Genomic DNA, 23,060 nt, shown 5'->3' with positions numbered 1-23,060 from the left:
CCTGAGGGCCACCTGCAGGGGCTGGGCGTAGTTTCTGGGGTAGGGCAATGCCGGGTCCTCCCAGGGCAGAGGGTAGCCTGGGGGCAGGGAGAGACGGGCAGGGGGTGCCAGCCTGGATGCCGGGCTCCCCAACCCCAAGGGGCGCAAAAGGCAGCCGGACGGCTCAGTTGGCGGCAGGAAGGACGTCTTCTGAACCCAGGCGAAACCGGGGACTGGACGAGCCGCAGCGCCCTGGGACCAGGACCAGAGCAGGGAGCCCAGCAGGCAGTGCCCCGCGGGGACGGCGGGAGGGGAGGCGGAGGGGGCGGGGAGTAACCCAGGGAAGACCCTTTCTCCCAACCACAGGGTTAGAAGGAGATTGATGGGGGGGGGGGGTGACTCCTTTTGAGTCAGCAAACAGACCCCCCCGCAAGCCAGGTGACCCTGGGGTGGGTGCAGGGAGCGTGGAAAGCCAGGCACTGTGGCAGAGCCATGCAGGGTCCCGGGCACGCTCCGGTCGCAGCCCTTGGGGAGCAGGCCGGGCACAGGGGAGGGCGGCTATGGCTAGGCAGGCTGGCGGGGGGTCTCGTTATCTGGGGTGTGAAGATGAGGTCAAGGGAGGTCCAAGGGTGGGGAGTGGAGGGTCCTGTGGCCCATGGCCAGGTGGAGGAGGGGCTCACGGTTTGGGGGAAGAGTGTCCTGGGGCCTGGTCCCAGGGGCAAGAGGGCCCCGTGACTTCAGTTGGGGGCAGGGTGGGCCTGCGGAAGGGGTCCCAGGGCCTGGCAGAGGAAGGGGAGGAGGGGTGCTGTGGCTGGGGGGAAGTGGGGCCCCCCTACTCTCACCAGGGATGTGCAGGTTTCCGAAGCTGTACCCCGCCGTGCCGGCGATGACGTAGGCCCCACGCCCCGTGCACTGCACGTCCCGGATCCGCCCACCTGTTCCCGTTGCAGCGCCGCTGTATGGGGCCACCCCTGGGGAGCACACGGGGGGTGAGAGCGAGGAGACACCCCTCCTAGGTACCCCCAAAACACACACCCCAGAGTGCCAGGCCCACAGCTGCCCCAGACAAGAGGCCCCTGCACCTCATGGACTGGGGCGTTTGCATGGAGAGCAGGGAAAGCGTGTAGCATCCCCCCCTCCACAGCCCATAACCCCATGTACTGCCACCCCCCACACAGCCACACTGCCTCCCGCACAGACCCCTGACCCATGGACACCCTCTCACTCCCCCCCATGGATTTCCCCAATGTCCCCCCTGCAGACTGCCCCACAACCCCCCTGGCCACGCCCCCATCCCACCCCATGGAGAGAAGCCCCCCATACATATATATTCCCCTGCACACACACAGCCCCCCGCCCCCCCCACTGACCCGTGGGGAAGTTGTGGGTCTCTGCAGTGAAGATGACATGCCGGGTCGACGTTCTCTTTTCGAAGCGGCTGGGGCGGGACGGGTCGCGGGGCCACAGGGAACACACGGCCCTGCCCTGGATGGCACTGGCGGGAGAGAACCGGCCACGGCCGTCAGCCACGGAGCCCCACCCCCATCCCTGCCCCAAGGGGGCGGGGGGAGAGCATCCCAGCCATGGCCACCAGCCACAAAGCCCCACCCCCATCCCTAGCCCAGAGGAAGTGAGAGTTTGAATCCAACCCTGGCCATGAGCTCGAGCCCCATTCCCATCCCCACGGATGGGGGTCCCAGGCAGGCACCTGCTGTTGTCCGAGAACTTGATGACGTTGTTGGGGTTGCTCTTCTCCTGGGTCCGCATGATGGACTCGAACAGCGACTCCGAGACCTCCTTCCCGTCCACCAGGAGGCGCCCTTTGAAGAACCAGTGTCGGCTGTGCTCGCTGGGGGGCAGGGATGAGGGGGTGAGACAGGCACATAGGGGGGCCTTTCCCTCGAGATGGGCGTGGCTCCCATTCGGCCCCAAGGCAGGGACTGGCTGGCCAGAGGGGCAGGGAATGGGGCACAGGGCCTGTCTCCTCTAGGGGATGTTGACTCCGATCCAGCCGCAGGCCAGGGACTGGCTGGCTCAGGGGTCCTGGGAATGGGACATGGGGCCTCTCCCCTCGAGGGGGCGCCGGCTCCCACCTGGCCCCAGGGCAGGGGACTGGCTGGCTATGGGGTGCTGGGAATGGGACACGGGGCCTCTCCCCTCGAGGGGGCGCCGGCTCCCACCTGGCTCCAGGGCAGGGGACTGGCTGGCTCAGGGGTGCTGGGAATGGGACATGGGGCCTCTCCCCTCGAGGGGGCGCCGGCTCCCATCCGGCCCCAGGACAGGGGACTGGCTGGCTGGGGGGACTCGGTGCCGGTACCTGTTGGACTGGGCCAGGTCGAAGCACTCCACGCTGGTCGGGTTGCGCCCGAATTTCTTGAAGAGCTCAGTGTAGAAATCCAGGTCCCAGGAGTCGAAGGCCAGGCCTGCGGGGGAAAGGGGGTTAGGGGGGGAGGGGGGGGCAGAGACCTTTGACCCCCAGCTCTCTCCGTGGTGGGCAGAACCCTCCCCCCCCACAGGACATCGGGGGGCTCGAACCCAGGCTGCTTGGGACATTGCGTCAGCCACAGCTCCCACCCCACCCCAGTCATTCATCTTCCAGAGCCCCAGCTTCAACCCCTGGGTGTCCATCTCCTCCCCACCCCACAACCCCCACCCCAACCCCTGCAGTGTCTCAGCCGCTCCCCACCCCCCCGCCATACCCAGCTCCCTATGCCCAGCCCCCCAAGCCTGACTCCCATGATACCCAACGCCGCCCCCCCAATAGTCCTGGTACTCAGCGCCCAGACCCTCCCCAAGTAAGCAGGCTCTTCCCGCCCCAGCTCCCCCTCCCCCCATACCCAGCTCCTGGTTGGCTTGCTCCAGCTCGGTGCGGCCCCCCCCCAGCACATCCACATGCCAGGTGGGGGCAGGGTGGGTGGCCACGGCGAAGCTGCGGATTGGCTCCTCGTAGCGCTGCTCCGTCATCCGGTCACTGAGCACCGCCACCAGGGCGGCCTCCTCAGGGGGTGTGGGGTGTCGGGCACACTGCCAGGGAGGATGGGGGTGAGAACAGGGAGCTGTCTCTCCTCCCCTTGGGTGAGAAAGGGGACCCAGCGCCCGCCCCGTGAGGGTCACAACGGGAACCTCCTGGCGCTCCCCACTGTGGACAGGCACTGGGGGTGGAGGGGGGCTGAGAACTAGGATCCCCCCCAATCACCAGGAGCAGGAAGGGGAGACAGACAGACCAAGCCCCCCCGTACCCCCACCTGTAGATCTGGGCTTCGGGGAGGGGTGGCAGCAAGCAGCCCAGGAACTGCCTCCCACCCCAGAGCCCCATTAACCCCACAATGCCGGAACCCGCACACCCGCAGGCCTCCCCACCCATCCCCCAGGGGTCACCCCCTCCGTTTCCAGGGGTCCCACATCCCCCCTCACCTGCAGCAGGTACCGGCGGGAGCACTCGACACGGTCAACACAGCCCAGCCCTGCAGCCCGGCACACGGACACCACGTTGGTGGAGAACGCCGTGGAGAAGTTCAGCCTGCGCCAGGAAAGGGTTAACACACAGCCCCAGCCCCACAGCTGCCCCTCCACTCCACAGCACCCTCTGCTAAGCCTCCCACCCCGCTCCCTGCGGCACAGCGCCCCCTAGCACCTCACTGGGGCCAGCCCTGTCTGCCAGGGGACAGCACCCCTTACTGAGCCCCTGGCCCGCTCCCTGCAGCACAGCGCCCCCGATTCAGCTCCCGGCCCCCAAGGCACGGAGCCCCCTGCTGAGCCCTGAGACGCACCGGGGCCCAATCTCCACCAGCAGGTCGGTGGGCGCTGGGCGCAGGAAGGACTCTGTGGCAACGTCTCCGGATTCAAAGGGGCAGCCGAAGAGCCAGCGCAGCAGCTGGGTCTCCTGGGGGCTGGGGGGCGACGCACCTGCAGGGGAGAAATGGGGCTGTGATACCCAGCAGGCAAGGGGGCTGAGGGGTCCTGCCAGGTAGGGGAGCCCCCATGGGATACGATGCCCACTTCTGTTCCTAACGTTCTGTTCGCTTTTTGACGGCCGCGGCACGTCGAGTGGATGTTTTCAGAGAACTCGCCACAATGGCTCCGCGATCTCTCTCTCGAGTGGTAACAGCTAATTTAGACCCCGACATTTTGTGTGCAGAGTTGGGATGATGTTTTCCAGCGGGCATTACTTTGCATTTATCAACACTGAAATTCACCTGCCATTTTGATGCTCAGTCACCCAGTTTAGGCCTTGCTGGAGCCCTGGGCTTAACTAACAGTGTGACCCAACGGCTGTGAACCAGAGGAGGCCGGGCCTTGGCAAAATAACACCACACTAGGCATTGGCTAGCCAAGAAAGCACAGGCCTGACCAGAGAGGATGGAACAAGAACACCCAGAGTTCTCAAGGAGCGACGTAAACACATTCCTAAGAGACGGGACAGGAACACGGCAACCCCCTCCGAAGATAAGGGGGGGCTGGCAGGAGAATGGTTTGTTCAAAGCAGCAGGTAGGAGGAGAAGGGTGGTAACTAACAACGTCTGCAGTGTAATGCGTAACTTGCTTGTACCGAAGTCACCGGAACGGCCTCTTTGTCCAGCCGCGGGGACAGTACCGGACTGAGCTGGTACCATTGTCGCGGGCACACATGGGTTAATGCACCTGTCACCACAGAGCCAGGGCACTAGTACTGGGCTTCGTCGACAAGAAACCGACCCGAGCGCCTTGGCCACTGAACCGAGCCGGTGGTCCTTCTCGGAGCTGAAGCGTGAGGGGGGATGCAGGGCTACATGCCCCCCCAGATTGCTCGATTACAGGATGTGTTCGGGCTCCCTCCCTGCTGAGCAGCTGAGCCACGAGCTGCCCCAGGCAGGGAGAGGCAGAGGAACAGCTGGGAGCTGCACCGAGGGGCTGCTGCTTTCCGGGAGAGGGAGGGTGCTGGCGGGAGGGGGGGGATGGACCATTCGATCATGGCCCTGCCCCGTCCATTCCCCCTGGGGCGCCTGGCTCTGGCCGCTGTCGGAAGACTGGACGCTGGGCTGGACGCACCTTTGGCTCTGACCCAGCCTGGCCGCTCTTCAGACTTGCCCCACCCTTTGGGGGTTCCAGGACCAGCTGCTCCAAGAAGCCTCATTGTTCCCTCCTCACCCCTGCCCGCCCTCGTTGTGTGTCCCGTCCGTGTCGTCCCCCCCCCCGTACCTGTCCAGCTGACGTTGTAGCACAGCTCCCTGTGCAGGGCGCGGATGCCCCCCAGCACCGCCTGGGCCGAGCGCAGCAGGGAGACAGGGACACCCTCCGCCCCGGGGCGCTGGTAGAAATGCAGCACCGCCATGGCGGGGATCTGGGGCGGGGGGAGGAGACAGGGTCAGTGTCCAGCCAGACAGCACCCCCCCACTGCACCCCCATACACCCACAGCAGCGCACCCCACCGCACCCCCCATGCACCACAACACCCCCCTGCACCCACAGCGCCCTCCCCCCCCCCACGCACCTACAGCGTCCCCCCATCCCAGGGCAAGGTCGAGGCACGCCCTCAGCCAGGGAACGTGGGGCAGGAGCAGCCGTGCCTCAGAGCCGCCCCCCCTGCTCCAACCAATACTACTGGTTTGAAAAAATTGGTGTGAGCGCGGAAACCCGTTGGGGGGGGCCCCCCACGGGGAGGGGAGGGGCAGCGTGCAGCTGCTACATCACCACGGACCCAGAGCGGGGCAGGACTCAGCCAGGTAAAGAGCCTCTTGTGTGCGCGTGTATCACGCACATGCCTGGCGCGTGGGGGGCTCCATGCGAGTGTCCTGTGTGCGGCGTGGGTGAGCGCTGCCGATTCTGGTGGGGAGCAGCAGGGCGGCCTTTGGGATCAGCCCCCCCCGGCAGGAGGGGTCCCCCAAGCCGCTACCCACAAACCAGCCCCACGTCATGGCCAGGGGGTGCGCAGCCTGGGGGGGGAGAGACAGGCAGGGGGGACAGCCTGGATAATGAGGTCCGCGGCTCCACACACACACGCCGGCACCCCAACCATCGAGGAAGGGTTTGTCTGTCATCGCAGGCTGGTGGGGGGGTGTCACGGCATCTCCCCCGCACCTGGACCGGAGGGGGGGGCAATTCCTGCCAGCCTGCAGAGCTCCCCGCCTGCCGGAGGGGTTGTTGGACCACGTGCAGAATAGGGGACAAAGAACAGGCTTTGGGGGTTCAAAGATCGATGTGGCTGGGGGGGTCCTTTTGAGTTGGCAGCCAGACACTTCAGGGGCTGCTCAGCAGCCTGCCCCCCGAAAAGACAGGTGACCGCGGAGTGGGGAGCCAGGGAGCATGGAAAGCCGGGCACTGGCTGGTCTGTTTTCTCCACTGACAAAGACATGCAGGGTCCCTGGCACATGGCCCGGTCGTGGCCCTCCACGAGCAGGCCCGGCACAGGGGAGGGCAGTGAGGGAGGCTGACCTGGGGGGCATGCGTGGCAAGGAGAGACTTGGGTGCCCTCGCTGGAACATGGAGGGGGAATACCCTGAAATTGTGAGTGGGGCCAGCAGCCGCGGCTGGGGGCAGGTGTAGGTCTGGCTTGGCATGAGTAACGTATGTACGGGGGCGGGTCTCGTTATCTGGAAGGCAGGATAAGGGAGGCGACTAGACCTGCAGCCTGAAATCGCCCGTTTGGGCCAAGGAAAGGGGGCAAAGAGACAGACGGGCTGAGCCAGCTCCAGGGAGGACAAACACCGGGCAGGAGAAGTCGGGGGTGTGAAGATGAGGTCAAGGGGGGGTCCCAGGGGAGGGTCTCCTGGCCCATGGCCAGGTGCGGGCGGGGCTCAGGGCTGGAGGGAGAGAGTTCTGTGACCCGCTCTCAGTGGCTGACCGGGAGAGGGGGGCCCATGCCGAGCGGAGGGGGGGCTCTTGGTGCTGCCCCCTCCACACTCACCAGGGATGTGCAGGTTTCCGAAGCTGCACCCGGCCGTGCCGGCGATGGCATGGGCCCCGTGCGCTGCATGTCCTGGATCCGCCCGCCCCAGTCTTCGCACCGCTGAACAGGGCCACCTCTGGGCGGGAGAGACAGGGGTGAGAGCGAGCAGACACCCCTCATTGGTACCCTCCAGAACACCCCCCCCCAGACTGCCACCCCAACAGGCAGGAACCCCCATGTCCTATGGACTGGGGCATGTGCATGGGGGAGCGTAGCATCCCCCCCCCCCATAACCCCCATGCACTGCCACTCCCCCCACACCCACTCACACATGCACCCACCTGACAGCCACACTGCCTTCCCCTACAGACCCTGCCCTATGGACCCCCCACACACACCCCACAGATTCACTCTCCCTCCTGCACACTCCCTCCCCATGGATATTCCCCAATGCCCCACTGTGGAGGGGCTAGGACGGGATGGGTTGTGGGGCAACAGGGAGTAAACAGCCCTGCCCTGGATGGCACTGTGGGGGGGGAGAGAACCAGCCACAACCATCAGCCACGGAGCCCCACTCCATTCCTGCCCCGGTGGTGGGGGGAGAGCAAACTGGCCATGGCCACCAGCCCCGAAGCCCCAGCCCCACGGATGGGGGTCCCAGGCAGGCACCTGCTGTTGTCCGAGAACATGACGACGTTGGGGCTGCTGCTCTCCTGGGTCTGCATGATGGACTCGAACAGTGATCCCAGGACCTCTTCCACATCTGCCAGGAGGTGCCCTTTGAAGAATCAGTGTGGGCTGTGCTTGCTGGGGGGCAGAGATGGGGGGAGGGGTGAGGATGTGGCGACGTGGGGCTTTTCCCTTGTTATGTGAGCCTTACTGTTGAGCCTATGTGAGTTTTACTGTTTTGCAGGAATAGTGTGTGTGCCTCAGTTTCCCCGTGTGCTGCACCAGTGCCTTGGTGGTGAGAATAGGGGTGTGTGACTCTTGCTGAGACGCTGTGGGGCAGGTGAGGCTGCTCCAGCTGCCTGCACATATGCTATGACCGGTGCCCTTTGTAACCTGAGACCCAGGAGGGGGATGCAACCAGGTGACAACCCCCTGACTCTCTGCCCTGGAAGCCAGACAAAGACAAGGGGGCGGAGGGGGGGGAAGAGGGGGTCTGAGGTCGGTTGCTGGAAACCGGCAGTCTGCGGGGACTGGAAGAGGGGGAGTCCAGGGCTTCTGGCCCCGGACTCTGGCTGAAAGTCACTGATTTCCATGCTAACAAGTTCTGTTCTATGCTGTGTTCCTGTCAGCTGTTTTCCCGGCTGGCTGAGAGTCCCGTCTGACTGCGGAGTTGGGGGGCAGGACCCTCTGGCTTCCCCAGGACCCCACCTGGGCGGACCCGCTGCGGGAAGCGCAGGGGAGGCTGAAGGCTCCGAGGTCAGACCCAGGAAGGGGGAAGCTGGGGAAGCGTCTTGCCCTGGGGACCGTCTGCTCCCAGAGAGGAGACTTCCCCAGAGCCCTGACCGGCTTGTAGTGCCAGAGAATCGCCCGGGGACCCCGTGACAGAGACACCCGGACGGGTGCGGCTCCTATCCAGCCCCAGGGTGGGGAACTGGCTCACCGAGGGGGAACCGGGGAAAGGGACGCCAGCTCCCATCCGGACCCAGGGCAGGGGACTGGCTGGCTCAGGGGACTGGCTGGCTCAGGGGTGCTGGGAATGGGACACGGGGCCTCTCCCCTCGAGGGGGCGCCGGCTCCCACCTGGCCCCAGGGCAGGGGACTGGCTGGCTATGGGGTGCTGGGAATGGGACATGGGGCCTCTCCCCTCGAGGGGGCGCCGGCTCCCACCTGGCCCCAGGGCAGGGGACTGGCTGGCTCAGGGGTGCTGGGAATGGGACACGGGGCCTCTCCCCTCGAGGGGGCGCCGGCTCCCATCCGGCCCCAGGACAGGGGACTGGCTGGCTATGGGGTGCTGGGAATGGGACATGGGGCCTCTCCCCTCGAGGGGGCGCCGGCTCCCATCCGGCCCCAGGACAGGGGACTGGCTGGCTGGGGGGACTCGGTGCCGGTACCTGTTGGACTGGGCCAGGTCGAAGCACTCCACGCTGGTCGGGTTGTGCCCGAATTTCTTGAAGAGCTCAGTGTAGAAATCCAGGTCCCAGGAGTCGAAGGCCAGGCCTGCGGGGGAAAGGGGGTTAGGGTGGAATGGGGGGGGGCAAAGACCTTTGACCCCCAGCTCTCTCCGTGGTGGGCAGAACCCTCCCCCCCACAGGACATCGGGGGGCTCGAACCCAGGCTGCTTGGGACATTGCGTCAGCCACAGCTCTCACCCCACCCCAGTCATTCATCTTCCAGAGCCCCAGCTTCAACCCCTGGGTGTCCATCTCCTCCCCCCCCCCACGCCCCACTCCAACCTCTGCAGTGTGCTCAGCCACTCCCCACCCCCCCGCCATACCCAGCTCCCCATGTCCAGCCCCCCAAGCCTGACTCCCATGATACCCAACCACCCCCATTAGTCCGGGTACTCAGCGCCCCCTCCCCCCATACCCAGCTCCTGGTTGGCTCCAGCTCGGTGCGGCCCCCCCCCCACTCCCACAGCGCCCCCTATACACCACCCCTGCTCCCACAGCACCCCCCCACACCCACAGCGCCCCCGATACCCTCAGAGCACCCCCCCACACCCACATCACCCCTACACCCCCACAGTGCCCCCATACACCCCCCCGCACCCCCCCAGTGCCCCCTTTACCACCCACAGCACCGCTCCATACCCACAGCACCCCCTACACCTCCCCCACACCCACCACGCCCCCATAAACCCCACCGCACCCTCCAGCGCCCCCTTTACCCTCAGAGCACCCCCCACACCACCTCTATACACCCCCCCGCTCCCACAGCGCCCCCCACACCCCCCCCACACCCTATACCCTCACAGCACCCCCCCACACCCACAGCGCCCCCATAAACCGCCCCACATAACCCTAGCGCCCCTTACACCCCCCACAGCACCCCCCACACCACCTCTATACACCCCCCCTGCTCCCACAGTGCCCCCCACACCCCCCCTTAACCCCTCCACATCCGCAGAGCCCCCATACACACCACCCCGCCCCCCCGCGCGCCCCCCACGCGGCCAACCGACCTCATGGAACCAAACCCCGTTTTCCCGCCGCCGCTTCGTCACTCCGGGCCTTGGCGATCGGCCCCCCCCGAAATCCCCCCCCACAGCATGGCCACGGCGTCTCCCCTATACCCTGACGGGGGGGGGTGTCCCAGCAGCTCCCTTAGACCTGGACCGGGGCGGGGGTCCCGGCGTCTCCCCTATACCCGGGCTGGGGGGGTCCCGGCGTCTCCCCTATACCTGGAGTGGGGGGGGTCTCGGCATCTCCCCTATACCCGGACTGGGGTTGGTCACGGCATCTCCCCTATACCCGGATTTGGGGGGGTCACTGCATCTCCCCTATACCTGGACCGGGGTGGCGGGTCATGGCGTCTCCTCTATACCCGGGCTGGGGGGGGGTCACGGCATCTCCCCTATACCCGGAGTGGGGGGGTCACGGCATCTCCCCTATAACGGGACCGGGGGGGTCACTGCATCTCCCCTATACCCAGACTGGGTGGGGGTCTCGGCATCTCCCCTATACCCGGACTGGGGGGGGTCCCACCATCTCCCCTATACCCGGACTGGGGGGGTCACGGCATCTCCCTGGCGCCGCTCCCATAGCCGCCCGCTGTCCAGGGCAGGCAGGGGTGCTCTGGGGCAGATGCGAGGGGCAGAGACCCGGCCCCGTCCAGGTGATTCCTGCCTCTGGAGCAAGTTCTCTGCCAACGAAGGACGGACGGACAGACCCATCCCAGCTGTGGGTGCGTGCCAGAGGGACTGCCAAGCCAGGAAACCCGCCGTGCCAAGATCTGTGTGTATGTGAGCGCTTTACCATTTCTCTTTTCGCTCCTTCTTCTTTCTTTCTTGTCTAACATAAACGTTTAGCTTTAGATACCCAAAGTACCAGCCCATCCTTTAGTAAGATCAACCTCATCCTGACCTGGCAACGTGGCTGGCCCTTTGGGGTCAGAAGAACATCTTGTATAGTGAGGAGAGTTTTTAAATAACTTCTCACTGTATGGGACCTCGGTGCTGATTGGGAGTCAGAGAACTGGAAGGCAATAAAGGGGGCTGTGTGATTTTTTTTTTTCCTGCTTCTTGATAACCAGTGAGGGGGAACAGGAGCACAGTTTGTGACTGGTTGGTGAGTCTAACTTCAGTGTTAACCACCAGTTTTGGGAGTAGATGGTATATGCCATTTGCAGCCTTCCCTGACCTTGGCATTTTCATACAATCATAGAAGATCAGGGTTGGAAGGGACCTCAGGAGGTATTTAGTCCAACCCCCTGCTCAAAGCAGGACCAATCCACAACTAAATCATCCCAGCCAGGGCTTTGTCAAGCCAGGCCTTAAAAACCTCTAAGGAAGGAGATTCCACCACCTCCCTAGGTAACCCATTCCAGTGTTTCACCACCCTCCTAGTGAAAAAGTTTTTCCTAATATCCAACCTAGACCTCCCCCACTGCAACTTGAGACCATTACTCCTTGTTCTGTCCTCTTCTACCACTGAGAATAGTCTAGAACCATCCTCTCTGGAACCACCTCTCAGGTAGTTGAAAGCAGCTATCAAATCCCCCCTCATTCTTCTCCTCTGCAGACTAAACAATCCCAGCTCCCTCAGCCTCTCCTCATAAGTCATGTGTTCCACACCCCTAATCATTTTTGTTGCCCTCCGCTGGACTCTTTCCAATTTATCCACATCTGTCTTGTCGTGTGGGGCCCAAAACTGGACACAGTACTCCAGATGAGGCCTCACCAATGTCGAATAGAGGGGAACGATCACGTCCCTCAATCTGCTGGCAATGCCCCTACTTATACATCCCAAAATGCCGTTGGCCTTCTTGGCAACAAGGGCACACTGTTGACTCATATCCAGCTTCTCGTCCACTGTAACCCCTAGGTCCTTTTCTGCAGAACTGCTGCCGAGCCATTCGGTCCCTAGTCTGTAGCTGTGCATTGGGTTCTTCCGTCCTAAGTGCAGGACTCTGCACTTGTCCTTGTTGAACCTCATCAGATTTCTTTTGGCCCAATCCTCCAATTTGTCTAGGTCACTCTGGACCCTATCCCTACCCTCCAGCATATCTACCACTCCTCCCAGTTTAGTGTCATCTGCAAACTTGCTGAGGGTGCAATCCACGCCATCCTCCAGATCATTAATGAAGATATTGAACAAAACCAGCCCCAGGACCGACCCTTGGGGCACTCCACTAGATACCGGCTGCCAACTAGACATGGAGCCATTGATCACTACCCGTTGAGCCTGACAATCTAGCCAACTTTCTATCCACCTTATAGTCCATTCATCCAGCCCATACTTCTTTAACTTGCTGGCAAGAACACTGTGGGAAACCATACCAAAAGCTTTGCTAAAGTCAAGATATATCGTGTCCACTGCTTTCCCCATGTCCACAGAGCCAGTTATCTCATTATAGCATCAGAGGGGTAGCTGTGTTCGTCTCTATCCACAAAAACAACAAGGAGTCTGGTGGCACCTTAAAGACTAACAGATTGATTTGGGCATAAGCTTTTGTGGGTAAAAACCCCACTTCTTCAGATGCATGGAGTGAAAATTACAGCTACAGGCATAAATATATACTGGCACATGAAGAGAAGGGTGTTACCTCACAAGTGGAGAACCAGTGTTGACAAGGCCAATTTAGTCAGGGTGGATGTGATCCACTCCCAATAATTGATGAGGAGGTGTCTCTTGGTAGTGTCGATTGGTGGGCCCGGGGAGGAGTTATAAAGAGTTAATAGAACATATGCACAGAAATGATGGCAAAGCCCTTAGATCAGGTTTGGGGCAGCGAGGGAATAGATTGCTGGTTTGCAAAAGTCTCCCTGGGCCCTGCAAAAAGATTGGACGGTCGTCAGTCCATTGTGCAAAACACCCCTTTTACTTGTATATCCACAGCTCGGAGGATTGGAGCAGGAAAGAGGTCAAGCAGTGATGTCTCAGCTCGCAATTTATAGCCTAGCCCAGCGCAGGTGCATGGAAAGTTACTGGCCCAATTTGGAGTCCAGGCTCACATGATCATATTAGTAAATATTTCCACGGCTGCTGATAGTCCTATCTTGACTAATGATGGTATGTTCAAGGAATATGATTTTATACATTTTACGAATGAATTTAAATTGTATTTCGCATGATTAGTTCTGTGATTTCATTTGCTCACCTAGTACTTCGCAGAGGTCCAGGTTGACTCTTGTAAGGTGTGGGCACGGGTGCCCTGGCTTCCAGAAGGAACTAATGAAGAAAACCTTTTGGAGAAGAGGAAAGAGTATAGGCTGTCCACCTGGGGAGGGGGCGGGCAGATGATGACAATAAAGGGGAAACGTGAAAGGATCTCGGTGCTCACTCCTCGGGATGTGGGGTTGGGAATCGAGTATCGTTCAGCTATGCTTCTGCTACAATAAACGCGACCAGACTCCAGTCTCCATGTGTTCCTGTGCGTGGCTTGGTCCTGCCTGAAACGCAGAAGGGATTCCCCCACACTTTCTACCTTATCTCCCGAGAACAAGCAAATAATCCCTCCTTGGTCATAAGGATGACTTAGAAAGCTGCCCTTTAAATGTCACCTTGCTTTAACTTTACACTGTTTTCTTTGTACTATGTTTAAAAGCTGCATTTGTAATTGAAATTTGTGCTTTGCATGGTATTTTTGATAGACGTTGAATTGCTTTCGCAAACAAATGGTCACTCGAAGCAGGTAAAACATTCATGTTTTCAGGAAGAGACCCAGTTGCAACAAGGTGTTATAAGAACAACAAATGAAGTCATAAAGTGCATCTTTTAACCTTCTTCTTTGCAAAGGAAAAACCTCAGCTTAACCCTGCACACAGAGCTTGAGAAATATCCTTATTGAAATTAATTTATTTCGTAAACCCACTGAAGTCGTCATTCTTTAAACTTGGAGAACGTGTACGGTGGGAAATGTTTTATAGAAGATACTGGTGCCTTCTACCTCACATTTCCAGTGAAAGGTTTTGCTGTTTGTCAAATGCTTAAGATGGAATAAACGTCTTTTGAAATGTATATTTGCAAATATTTTGTATCTAAATGCAAACGTTCATGCCTGATCTCATTGTTTATATAAAGAAGAGGAGGACTCGTGGCACCTTAGAGACTAACAAATTTATTTGTCTCTAAGGTGCCACAAGTCCTCCTGTTCTTTTTGCGGATACAGGCTGGCACGGCTGCTCCTCTGAAACCCATTGTTTATATAAGTAGCTCCTGTGGGGAATGGAGCCGGCTGGGTCTTTGTGTCACCTCAGGGTGAGCTGCCCGCCCCACTCAGTGAGTCACTTTGTGCCCAGGCTGGGCAGAGTTGTGGGGGTTGTTATGTGACTCCCATGGAGGGATGAGGGGGGGCGTTGCAGGAAAATAGGTTTGGGATCCTCTGACCTAAGGCAAGGTGTAAAGTCAACGAAAGAGTGAACACAACCAACTTTGAATCTCGGCACGCCTGAGATTCAAATGGAATACGAGATTCCACTGAGATACAGTGGACGAGAAGCTGGATATGAGTCAGCAGTGTGCCCTTGTTGCCAAGAAGGCCAATGGCATTTTGGGATGTATAAGTAGGGGCATAGCGAGCAGATCGAGGGACGTGATCGTTCCCCTCTATTCGACACTGGTGAGGCCTCATCTGGAGTACTGTGTCCAGTTTTGGGCCCCACACTACAAGAAGGATGTGGATAAATTGGAAAGAGTCCAGCGAAGGGCAACAAAAATGATTAGGGGACTGGAACACATGACTTATGAGGAGAGGCTGAGGGAGCTGGGATTGTTTAGTCTGCAGAGGAGAAGAATGAGGGGGGATTTGATAGCTGCTTTCAACTACCTGAAAGGGGGTTCCAAAGAGGATGGCTCTAGACTGTTCTCAATGGTAGCAGATGACAGAACGAGGAGTAATGGTCTCAAGTTGCAATGGGGGAGGTTTAGATTGGATATTAGGAAAAACTTTTTCACTAAGAGGGTGGTGAAACACTGGAATGCGTTACCTAGGGAGGTGGTGGAATCTCCTTCCTTAGAGGTTTTTAAGGTCAGGCTTGACAAAGCCCTGGCTGGGATGATTTAACTGGGACTTGGTCCTGCTTTGAGCAGGGGGTTGGACTAGATGACCTTCTGGGGTCCCTTCCAACCCTGATATTCTATGATTCTATGATACCCACCCCAGTCCTCGTAGATGATCTCCTGGGGCAGGCTGGGGGGGGCGCCGTGCTGGGGGAAGGCCTCCATCCATCGGTGCATGTCCGACCTGGGGGGGGGTAAGGGGGAGGAAGACTGTGAAAGGGGGAGCCATCGCCCCCCATCCTTGGTGTGTGTGGGGGGGGTTTCCCGTCCTTACACCCACCTCCCCTCCCCAAAACAGATACAGGACCCCCTCAGGGACAGGCAGGGGGGCCCCCAAACCCCCCCCAGGACTCCCCCTTGGCCTCCGGCCCCGATCCCTGCTCCCCCAGGGCCCCGCCACCTCCCCCGGCCCCCCCGCGGCCCCCCACTCACTGGCTGGGGGCCCGGCAGAGACGCTCGCAGGCTTGGCCCCGGTGGTTCTCCAGCAGGGTGAGGTAAAAGGCCTGGCCCAGGCCGGGCGCCGGGGGGGGCTGCCCCACCCCCTGCACCGAGACCAGCGAGCGGTGCCCGTAGTCCCGCACCACGAAGCGCCCCATGCTGGGGGGGACATGGGGCGTCAGCGTGCGGCCGGAGCCCCCCCAGCCCCTGCCCCAACCGGCCCCCCTGCCTGGAGCCCCCCCAGCCCCTGCCCCAACCGGCCCCCCGCCTGGAGCCCCCCCCAGCCCCTGCCCCAACCGGCCCCCCTGCCTGGAGCCCCCCACAGCCCCCCCAGCCCCTGCCCCAACCAGCCCCCCTGCCTGGAGCCCCCCCAGCCCCTGCCCCAACCGGCCCCCCGCCTGGAGCCCCCCACAGCCCCCCCAGCCCCTGCCCCAACCAGCCCCCCTGCCTGGACCCCCCCACAGCCCCCCCAGCCCCTGCCCCAACCGGCCCCCCGCCTGGAGCCCCCACAGCCCCCACAGCCCCTGCCCCAACCGGCCCCCCGCCTGGAGCCCCCCCCAGCCCCTGCCCCAACCGGCCCCCCTGCCTGGAGCCCCCCACAGCCCCCCCAGCCCCTGCCCCAACCAGCCCCCCTGCCTGGAGCCCCCCCAGCCCCTGCCCCAACCGGCCCCCCGCCTGGAGCCCCCCACAGCCCCCACAGCCCCTGCCCAAACCAGCCCCCCTGCCTGGACCCCCCCACAGCCCCCCCAGCCCCTGCCCCAACCGGCCCCCCGCCTGGAGCCCCCCCAGCCCCTGCCCCAACCGGCCCCCCGCCTGGAGCCCCCACAGCCCCCACAGCCCCTGCCCAAACCAGCCCCCCTGCCTGGACCCCCCCACAGCCCCCCCAGCCCCTGCCCCAACCGGCCCCCCGCCTGGAGCCCCCCCAGCCCCTGCCCCAACCGGCCCCCCGCCTGGAGCCCCCCGGCCCCCGGCCCCACCTCCTGCGCCGGGTGAGCAGCAGCAGGTCGCTGAAGAGGAGGAGGTGGATCGGCACCGTCCGGGGCTTGGAGCCGAACAGGGACCCCCGGGGCAGCACCTCGGCCAGGCCCCCCTGCTTCTCCAGCCGCCGGCCCTGCGAGACGATGGGCACCGCCTGGGGGGCGGGGGGGTCAGCGCCGCCGGGGGGCAGGACCCCCAGCACCGGGCGGGGGGGCAGAGACGCCGGGGGGGGCAGGACCCCCAGCACAGGGCGGGGGGGCAGAGACGCCGGGGGGGCAGGCCCCCCAGCACAGGGCGGGGGGGCAGAGACGCCGGGGGAAGGGCAGGACCCCCAGCACAGGGCGGGGGGGGCAGAGACGCCGGGGGAAGGGCAGGCCCCCCAGCACAGGGCGGGGGGGGGCAGAGACGCTGGAGGAAGGGCAGGACCCCCAGTACATGGCAGGGGGCAGAGACGGGGCAGGACCCCCAGCACGTGGGGGGGGGGGCAGAGACGCCGGGGGAAGGGCAGGACGCCCAGCACAGGGCAGGGGGGCAGGGACACCAGGGGGCCGCACCCCCAGCATGTGGGCGGGGGCATGTGGGCGGGGGGCCCGGGGGAGCCCGGGGGGCACCTTGAGCCGGTCGAAGTCGATGCGCCCGGCGATCTCGATGAGCTCCTCCATCTGCCGCATGCGCCCCACCTCCGAGTTGCACTCCTCAATGATCTGGGGGGCAGAGGGGGGTGAGTGAGGGGGAGGCAGCACCCCCAGCCCCCCGGCACCCCCCCCAGCCTCTCCCCCCCCGACTCACCTGGGAGACGCAGGCCAGTGCGTCCAGCGCGTTTCGCTCCCGCTCCGAGCCCTCCTCCGCCCGGTGCAGGATGTTCTGGGGCACAGGGGGGACCCAGGTGAGCCGGGGAGCGAACCCAGGCGTCCTGGCTCCCAGCCTCCCCCCTGTTCTCACCCACCAGCCCCCACGCCCCTCCCAGAGCCGGGGAGAGAACCCAGGAGTCCTGGCTCCCAGCTCCCCCTTCTCTGACGCACCTGTCCCCACTCCCCTCCCAGAGCCGGGGAGAGAACCCAGGAGTCCTGGCTCCCAGCCCCCCCTGCTCCAACCCCCCAGCCCCCACTCCGCTCCCAGAGCCGGGGAGAGAACCCAGGAGTCCTGGCTCCCAGCCTCCCCCTCCTCTAACCACCAGCCCCCACTCCCCTCCCAGAGCCGGGGAGAGAACCCAGGAGTCCTGGCTCCCAGCCCCCCCTGCTCTAATCCACCAGCCCCCACTCCCCTCCCAGAGCCCGGGACAGAACCCAGGAGTCCTGGCTACCAGCCCCCCCTGTTCTAAACACCAGGCCCCCCTCCTCCTCCCACAGCCAGGCAGAGAACCCAGGAGTCCTGACCCCCCAGTCCCCCCACTCTAACCACCAGCCCCCCCGCTCCCAGAGCCAGGGAGAGAACCCAGGCATCCTGGCCCCCAGCCCCTGCTCTGGGCCGTGGGGCGCAGGCTGTCCCGGACGCCGGGGTCCCTACCTCCAGGAGCATCTTGAGGCGGGTGATGCGCTGGAAGGGCAGCAGCAGGAAGGAGAGGAGGGGCAGGCCCTGGCACAGGGGGTGCTCCTGCAGCCGGCCCAGCGCCGCCCCGAAGGGCCCGTTTCGCTCCCTGCCCCGGGGCGGGAGAGCGGTGAGACGGGGCCGGCCCCCCGAGTCCCAGCCCGGGCGCCCGGGCCTCGGCCCGGCCCCCAACCCGCCCCCGCCCTCTGCGCCCCCGTCCCCCTCCCCCTCGGCCCCCCGTCTCCCTCCCCGCCGCCCCCGCCCTCTGCGCCCCCGTCTCCCTCCCCCTCGGCCCCCCGCCACCCCCGCCCTCTGTGCCCCCGTCTCCCTCCCCCTCGGCCCCCCGCCGCCTCCGCCCTCTGCGCCCCCCGTCCCCCTCGGCCCCCCGTCTCCCTCCCCGCCGCCCCCGTCTCCCTCCCCCTCGGCCCCCCGTCCCTCTCCCCCGCCGCCCCCGCCCTCTGCGCCCCCGTCTCCCTCCCCCTCGGCCCCCCGCCACCCCCGCCCTCTGTGCCCCCGTCTCCCTCCCCCTCGGCCCCCCGGCCCCCTCCCCCGCCGCCCCCGTCTCCCTCCCCCTCGGCCCCCCGCCACCCCCGCCCTCTGCGTCCCCGTCCCCCTCCCCCTCGGCCCCCCGTCTCCCTCCCCGCCGCCCCCGCCCTCTGCGCCCCCGTCTCCCTCCCCCTCGGCCCCCCGCCACCCCCGCCCTCTGTGCCCCCGTCTCCCTCCCCCTCGGCCCCCCACCACCCCCGCCCTCTGTGCCCCCGCCACCCCCTCCCTCTGCGCCCCCGTCTCCCTCCCCCACCACCCCCGCCCTCTGCGTCCCCCGTCTCCCTCCCCCTCGGCCCCCCGGCCCCCTCCCCCGCCACCCCCTCCCTCTGCGCCCCCGTCTCCCTCCCCCACCACCCCCGTCCTCTGCGTCCCCCGTCTCCCTCCCCCTCGGCCCCCCGGCCCCCTCCCCCGCCGCCCCCGCCCTCTGTGCCCCCGTCCCCCTCCCCCTCGGCCCCCCGTCTCCCTCCCTGCCGCCCCCGTCTCCCTCCCCCTCGGCCCCCCGCCACCCCCGCCCTCTGTGCCCCCGTCCCCCTCCCCCTCGGCCCCCCGTCTCCCTCCCCGCCGCCCCCGTCTCCCTCCCCCTCAGCCCCCCGCCACCCCCTCCCTCTGCGCCCCCGTCTCCCTCCCCCTTGGCCCCCCGCCGCCCCCGCCCTCTGTGCCTCCGTCCCCCTCCCCCTCGGCCCCCCGTCTCCCTCCCCGCCGCCCCCGCCCTCTGCGCCCCCGTCCCCCTCCCCCTCGGCCCCCCGTCCCTCTCCCCTGCCGCCCCCGCCCTCTGCGCCCCCGTCTCCCTCCCCCTCGGCCCCCCGCCACCCCCGCCCTCTGCGCCCCGGTCTCCCTCCCCCTCGGCCCCCCCCCGCCACCCCCGCCCTCTGTGCCCCTGTCTCCCTCCCCTCAGCCCCCCATCTCCCTCCCCCTCGGCCCCCCGCCCTCTGTGCCCCCGTCTTCCTCCCCCTTAACCCCCCCATACGCCTCTCCTGTCGCCCCCGCCCCTGTCCCCCCTGGCCCCACCCATGGTCCCGCCTCCAGGGCCCATTGCCCCACCCCCTGTAAACCATGATCCTGCCCCCCATCACCCCACACCCATACCTCATGGCCCCGCCCCTGAGGCCCATGGCCCCGCCCCCATTCCCCTTAGCCCCACCCCCTTCCCCATGGCCCCGCCCCCTCTCCCCATGGCCCCGCCCCTGAGCTCCATGGCCCCGCCCCATTCCCCTTAGCCCCACCCCTTCCCATCGCCCCGCCCCGTGGCCCCGCCCCCGGCCCGCACATGAGGGCCCTGTACTCCTTCTCCTGGTAGGGCTGGTTGCGGACGTAGTCCACGTAGGCGGGGAAGTCGCGCCGGGCGTGGGCGGCCACCACGTCGCTCAGGTCGCGGATCTGCAGGCTCTCGGCCACGCGCCCCTCCAGCGCCGCCAGGAACCTGCCGCGGGCGGGGGGCATCAGGGTCGGGGGCCGCTCGAGGGGGCGCTGGAGGGGTCTGGGGGGCTGTGGGTGGAACTGGAGGGGTCCGGGGGGGACATGAGGGGACATACTGGGGGGGATGGGGGGGACAGGCTGGGGACATGCCGTGGGGCACACCAGGGTATGGGGGGGCAGGCCCGAGGCACGCGGGGGGGCAGGCTAGAGGGAACATGGGGGCAGGGGGCATGCCGTGGGGCACGCGGGGGCCAGGGGGACACACCGGGGGGCAGGCCAGGGGCACACAGGAGGCAGGCCAGGGGGCACGCAGAGGGCACGCAGGGGGCTGGGGGACACGCCGGGGGCACGTGGGGGGCAGGCCGGGGGGACACGCCAGGGGGCACGGGGGGGGCAGGCTAGAGGGAATGTGGGGGCAGGGGGCATGCCATGGGGCACGCGGGGGGCAGAGAGCAGGCCGTAGGGCACGAGGGGCCAGGGGGACACACCGGGGGGCAGGGGGCACGCGGGGGGCAGGCCAGGGGCACACGGGGGGCAGGCCAGGGGGCATGCAGGGGGCTGGGGGACACGCCAGGGGGCACGTGGGGGGCAGGCCAGGGGGCACACAGGGAGCCAGGGGTCAGGCCGGGGGGCAGGCGGGGGACCAGGGGGCAGGCGGGGGGCAGGCGGGGGCAGGTGGGGGCCAGCGGGGGACCAGGTGGCAGGCGGGGGGCATGCGAGGGACAGGCAGGGGGCAGGCAGGGGCCAGCAGGGGACCAAGGGGCAGGCGGGGGACACGCGGGGGGGAGTCGGGGGCAGGTGGGGGCCAGCGGGGGACCAGGGGGCAGGCGGGGGGCAAGCGGGGGGGAGTCGGGGGGCACACGGGGGGGAGTCGGGGGGCAAGCGGGGGCACGCGGGGGGCACGCGGGGGCAGGCGGGGACCAGGGGGCAGGCGGGGGACACGCGGGGGGGAGTCGGGGGACACGCGGGGGGCACGTGGGGGACACGCAGGAGGCAGGCGGGGGACACGCGGGGGGGAGTCGGGGGCAGGTGGGGGCCAGCGGGGGACCAGGGGGCAGGCGGGAGGCACGCGGGGGGAGTCGGGGGCAGGTGGGGGCCAGCGGGGGACCAGGGGGCAGGCGGGAGGCAAGCGGGGGGGAGTCGGGGGACACGCGGGGGAGTCGGGGGGCACGCGGGGGGAGTCGGGGGCCAGCAGGGGACCAAGGGGCAGGCGGGGGACACGCGGGGGGAGTCGGGGGCAGGTGGGGGCCAGCGGGGGACCAGGGGGCAGGCGGGGGGCAAGCGGGGGGGAGTCGGGGGGCACGCGGGGGGGAGTCGGGGGGCAAGCGGGGGCACGCGGGGGCAGGCGGGGACCAGGGGGCAGGCGGGGGACACGCGGGGGGAGTCGGGGGACACGCGGGGGGCACGTGGGGGACACGCAGGAGGCAGGCGGGGGACACGCGGGGGGGAGTCGGGGGCCAGCGGGGGCCAGCGGGGGACCAGGGGGCAGGCAGGGGACACGCGGGGGGAGTCGGGGGCAGGTGGGGGCAGGCGGGAGGCACGCGGGGGCAGGCGGGGGGCGCGCGGGGGCAGGCGGGGGGCGCGCGGGGGGGAGTCGGGGGCCAGCGGGGGACCAGGGGGCAGGCAGGGGACACGCGGGGGGAGTCGGGGGCAGGTGGGGGCCAGCGGGGGACCAGGGGGCAGGCGGGGGGCGCGCGGGGGCAGGCGGGGGGCGCGCGGCGGCCGGCCTGACCTGGCGCTGATCTCCTTGACCCGCAGGACGCTGGAGAAGAGGGCCTGGCGCTCGCGGGGCCCCAGCGTCTCGCCCAGCTCCCGCGAGCCCACGAAGTGCTCGGCCAGCAGCCGCAGCGAGCGCTGGTACGAGGCCTCCGACGTCAGCACCTCGAACAGGCTCTGCCGGGACACGCGGGGGTCAGGCGGGGGCCCCGGGGGGCGCGCGAGGTCCCCCGCCCCTCGCCTGGCCTCGCCCTCGCTCGGGAGCCCGGGGCCTGGCGGGGAGCCGGGGGCAGAGGGGACCGGGGGGGCACGGCGGGGGGCTGGCCGAGCCGGGGGGGGCACGGCGGGGGCGGCAAGGGGAACTGGGGGACACAGAGTGGGGGGCAGGGGGCACAGCCAATGGGGCGTGGCAGGAGGAATCAGGGTGTATGGCGGGAGGCAGGGGAATTGGGGGGCAGGAAGAAGTGGGGGACATGGCACTGGGGGAAGGGGAATCGGGGGGGGGTAGGAGGAACCGGGGGACATGGCGCTGGGGAGACAGGGGAATTGGGGGGCAGGGGAACCGGGCGGGGCAGGAGGAACCAGGGGACATGGCGCTGGGGGGGCAGGGGAATTGGGGGGCCAGGAGGAAGTGGGGGACATGGCACTGGGGGAGCAGGGGAATTGGAGGGCAGGGGAATCGGGGGGGCAGGAGGAACCCGGGGACATGGCGCTGGGGGCAGGGGAATTTGGGGGGCAGGAGGAAGCGTGGGACATGGCGCTGGGGGGCAGGGGAATTGGGGGGTCAGGAGGAAGCATGGGACATGGCGCTGGGGGGCAGGGGAATTTGGGGGGCAGGAGGAAGCGGGGGACATGGCGCTGGGGGGGCAGGGGAATTTGGGGGGCAGGGGAACCGGGGAGGCAGAGGGAAGCGGGGGGACGGCGGGGGGCCCAACCCACCTCCTGCATCTTGCGCTCCTGGGGGCTGATGTGCCGGAGGAGGCCGCTCTCCCGCACGGCCGGCAGGTCCTGCCAGAGGGTGCTGCGGGGGGCGCCGGGGGGGCCCGGGGGGGGCGCCGGGGGGGGCGCCGGGGCGCCGTCCCAGCTGCTCGGGCTGGCGCTACGGGGCAGGGTCTGGCGCTGGATCTCCTTGCGGATGACGGCCTGCCGGTAGGTCTGGTACAGGGGCTCTGGGGGGGGAAAAGGGGTCAGGCTGCCCCCCATTCGCCCCCCCCACCCCGGGGCCCCAATCCCCTCCCTCAGGCCAGTGCCTTTGCCCCAGGACCCTTAATGCCCCGATCCCCATACCCGGGAATCCCCCCCGCCCCGCAGCCCCTCCTTCCCCCCCCGCCAGCGCCCCCCCGGCACAGCCCCCCCTACCGTCCTGCAGGGGCAGCCCCCAGCCGGGGCCCTTCGGGGATGGGCAGCACCTGTGGGGGGAGGGGGAG

At 66.5% G+C, this 23,060-nt stretch overlaps 1 protein-coding gene across 1 annotated transcript; it reads right to left on the bottom strand.

The window, feature by feature from the left end:
• Positions 1 to 3: 3 nt before the first annotated feature.
• LOC119564969 lies at positions 4 to 22,836 on the bottom strand (the record flags this gene model as incomplete). Its single annotated transcript, XM_037888724.2, has 20 exons — positions 22,573 to 22,836; positions 21,650 to 21,810; positions 19,769 to 19,921; positions 17,935 to 18,064; positions 17,218 to 17,292; positions 17,040 to 17,132; positions 16,428 to 16,582; positions 15,445 to 15,609; positions 15,111 to 15,196; positions 8,905 to 9,010; positions 7,514 to 7,622; positions 6,863 to 6,980; positions 5,158 to 5,299; positions 3,394 to 3,499; positions 2,817 to 3,003; positions 2,297 to 2,402; positions 1,688 to 1,828; positions 1,350 to 1,474; positions 822 to 950; positions 4 to 77 (listed from the first exon to the last, which is right to left on the bottom strand). Coding segments are annotated over exons 1-20 (2,625 nt in total), but the record flags the coding sequence as incomplete, so codon positions are not given.
• Between the last annotated feature and the right edge of the window lie 224 nt (positions 22,837 to 23,060).

This window comes from Chelonia mydas, unplaced genomic scaffold (genome assembly GCF_015237465.2).
Source record: "Chelonia mydas isolate rCheMyd1 unplaced genomic scaffold, rCheMyd1.pri.v2 scaffold_111_arrow_ctg1, whole genome shotgun sequence".
Lineage (NCBI taxonomy): Eukaryota > Metazoa > Chordata > Testudines > Cheloniidae > Chelonia > Chelonia mydas.
Note: the sequence above shows the minus strand (reverse complement) of the source record. Positions and strands in the feature narration are given on the sequence as shown.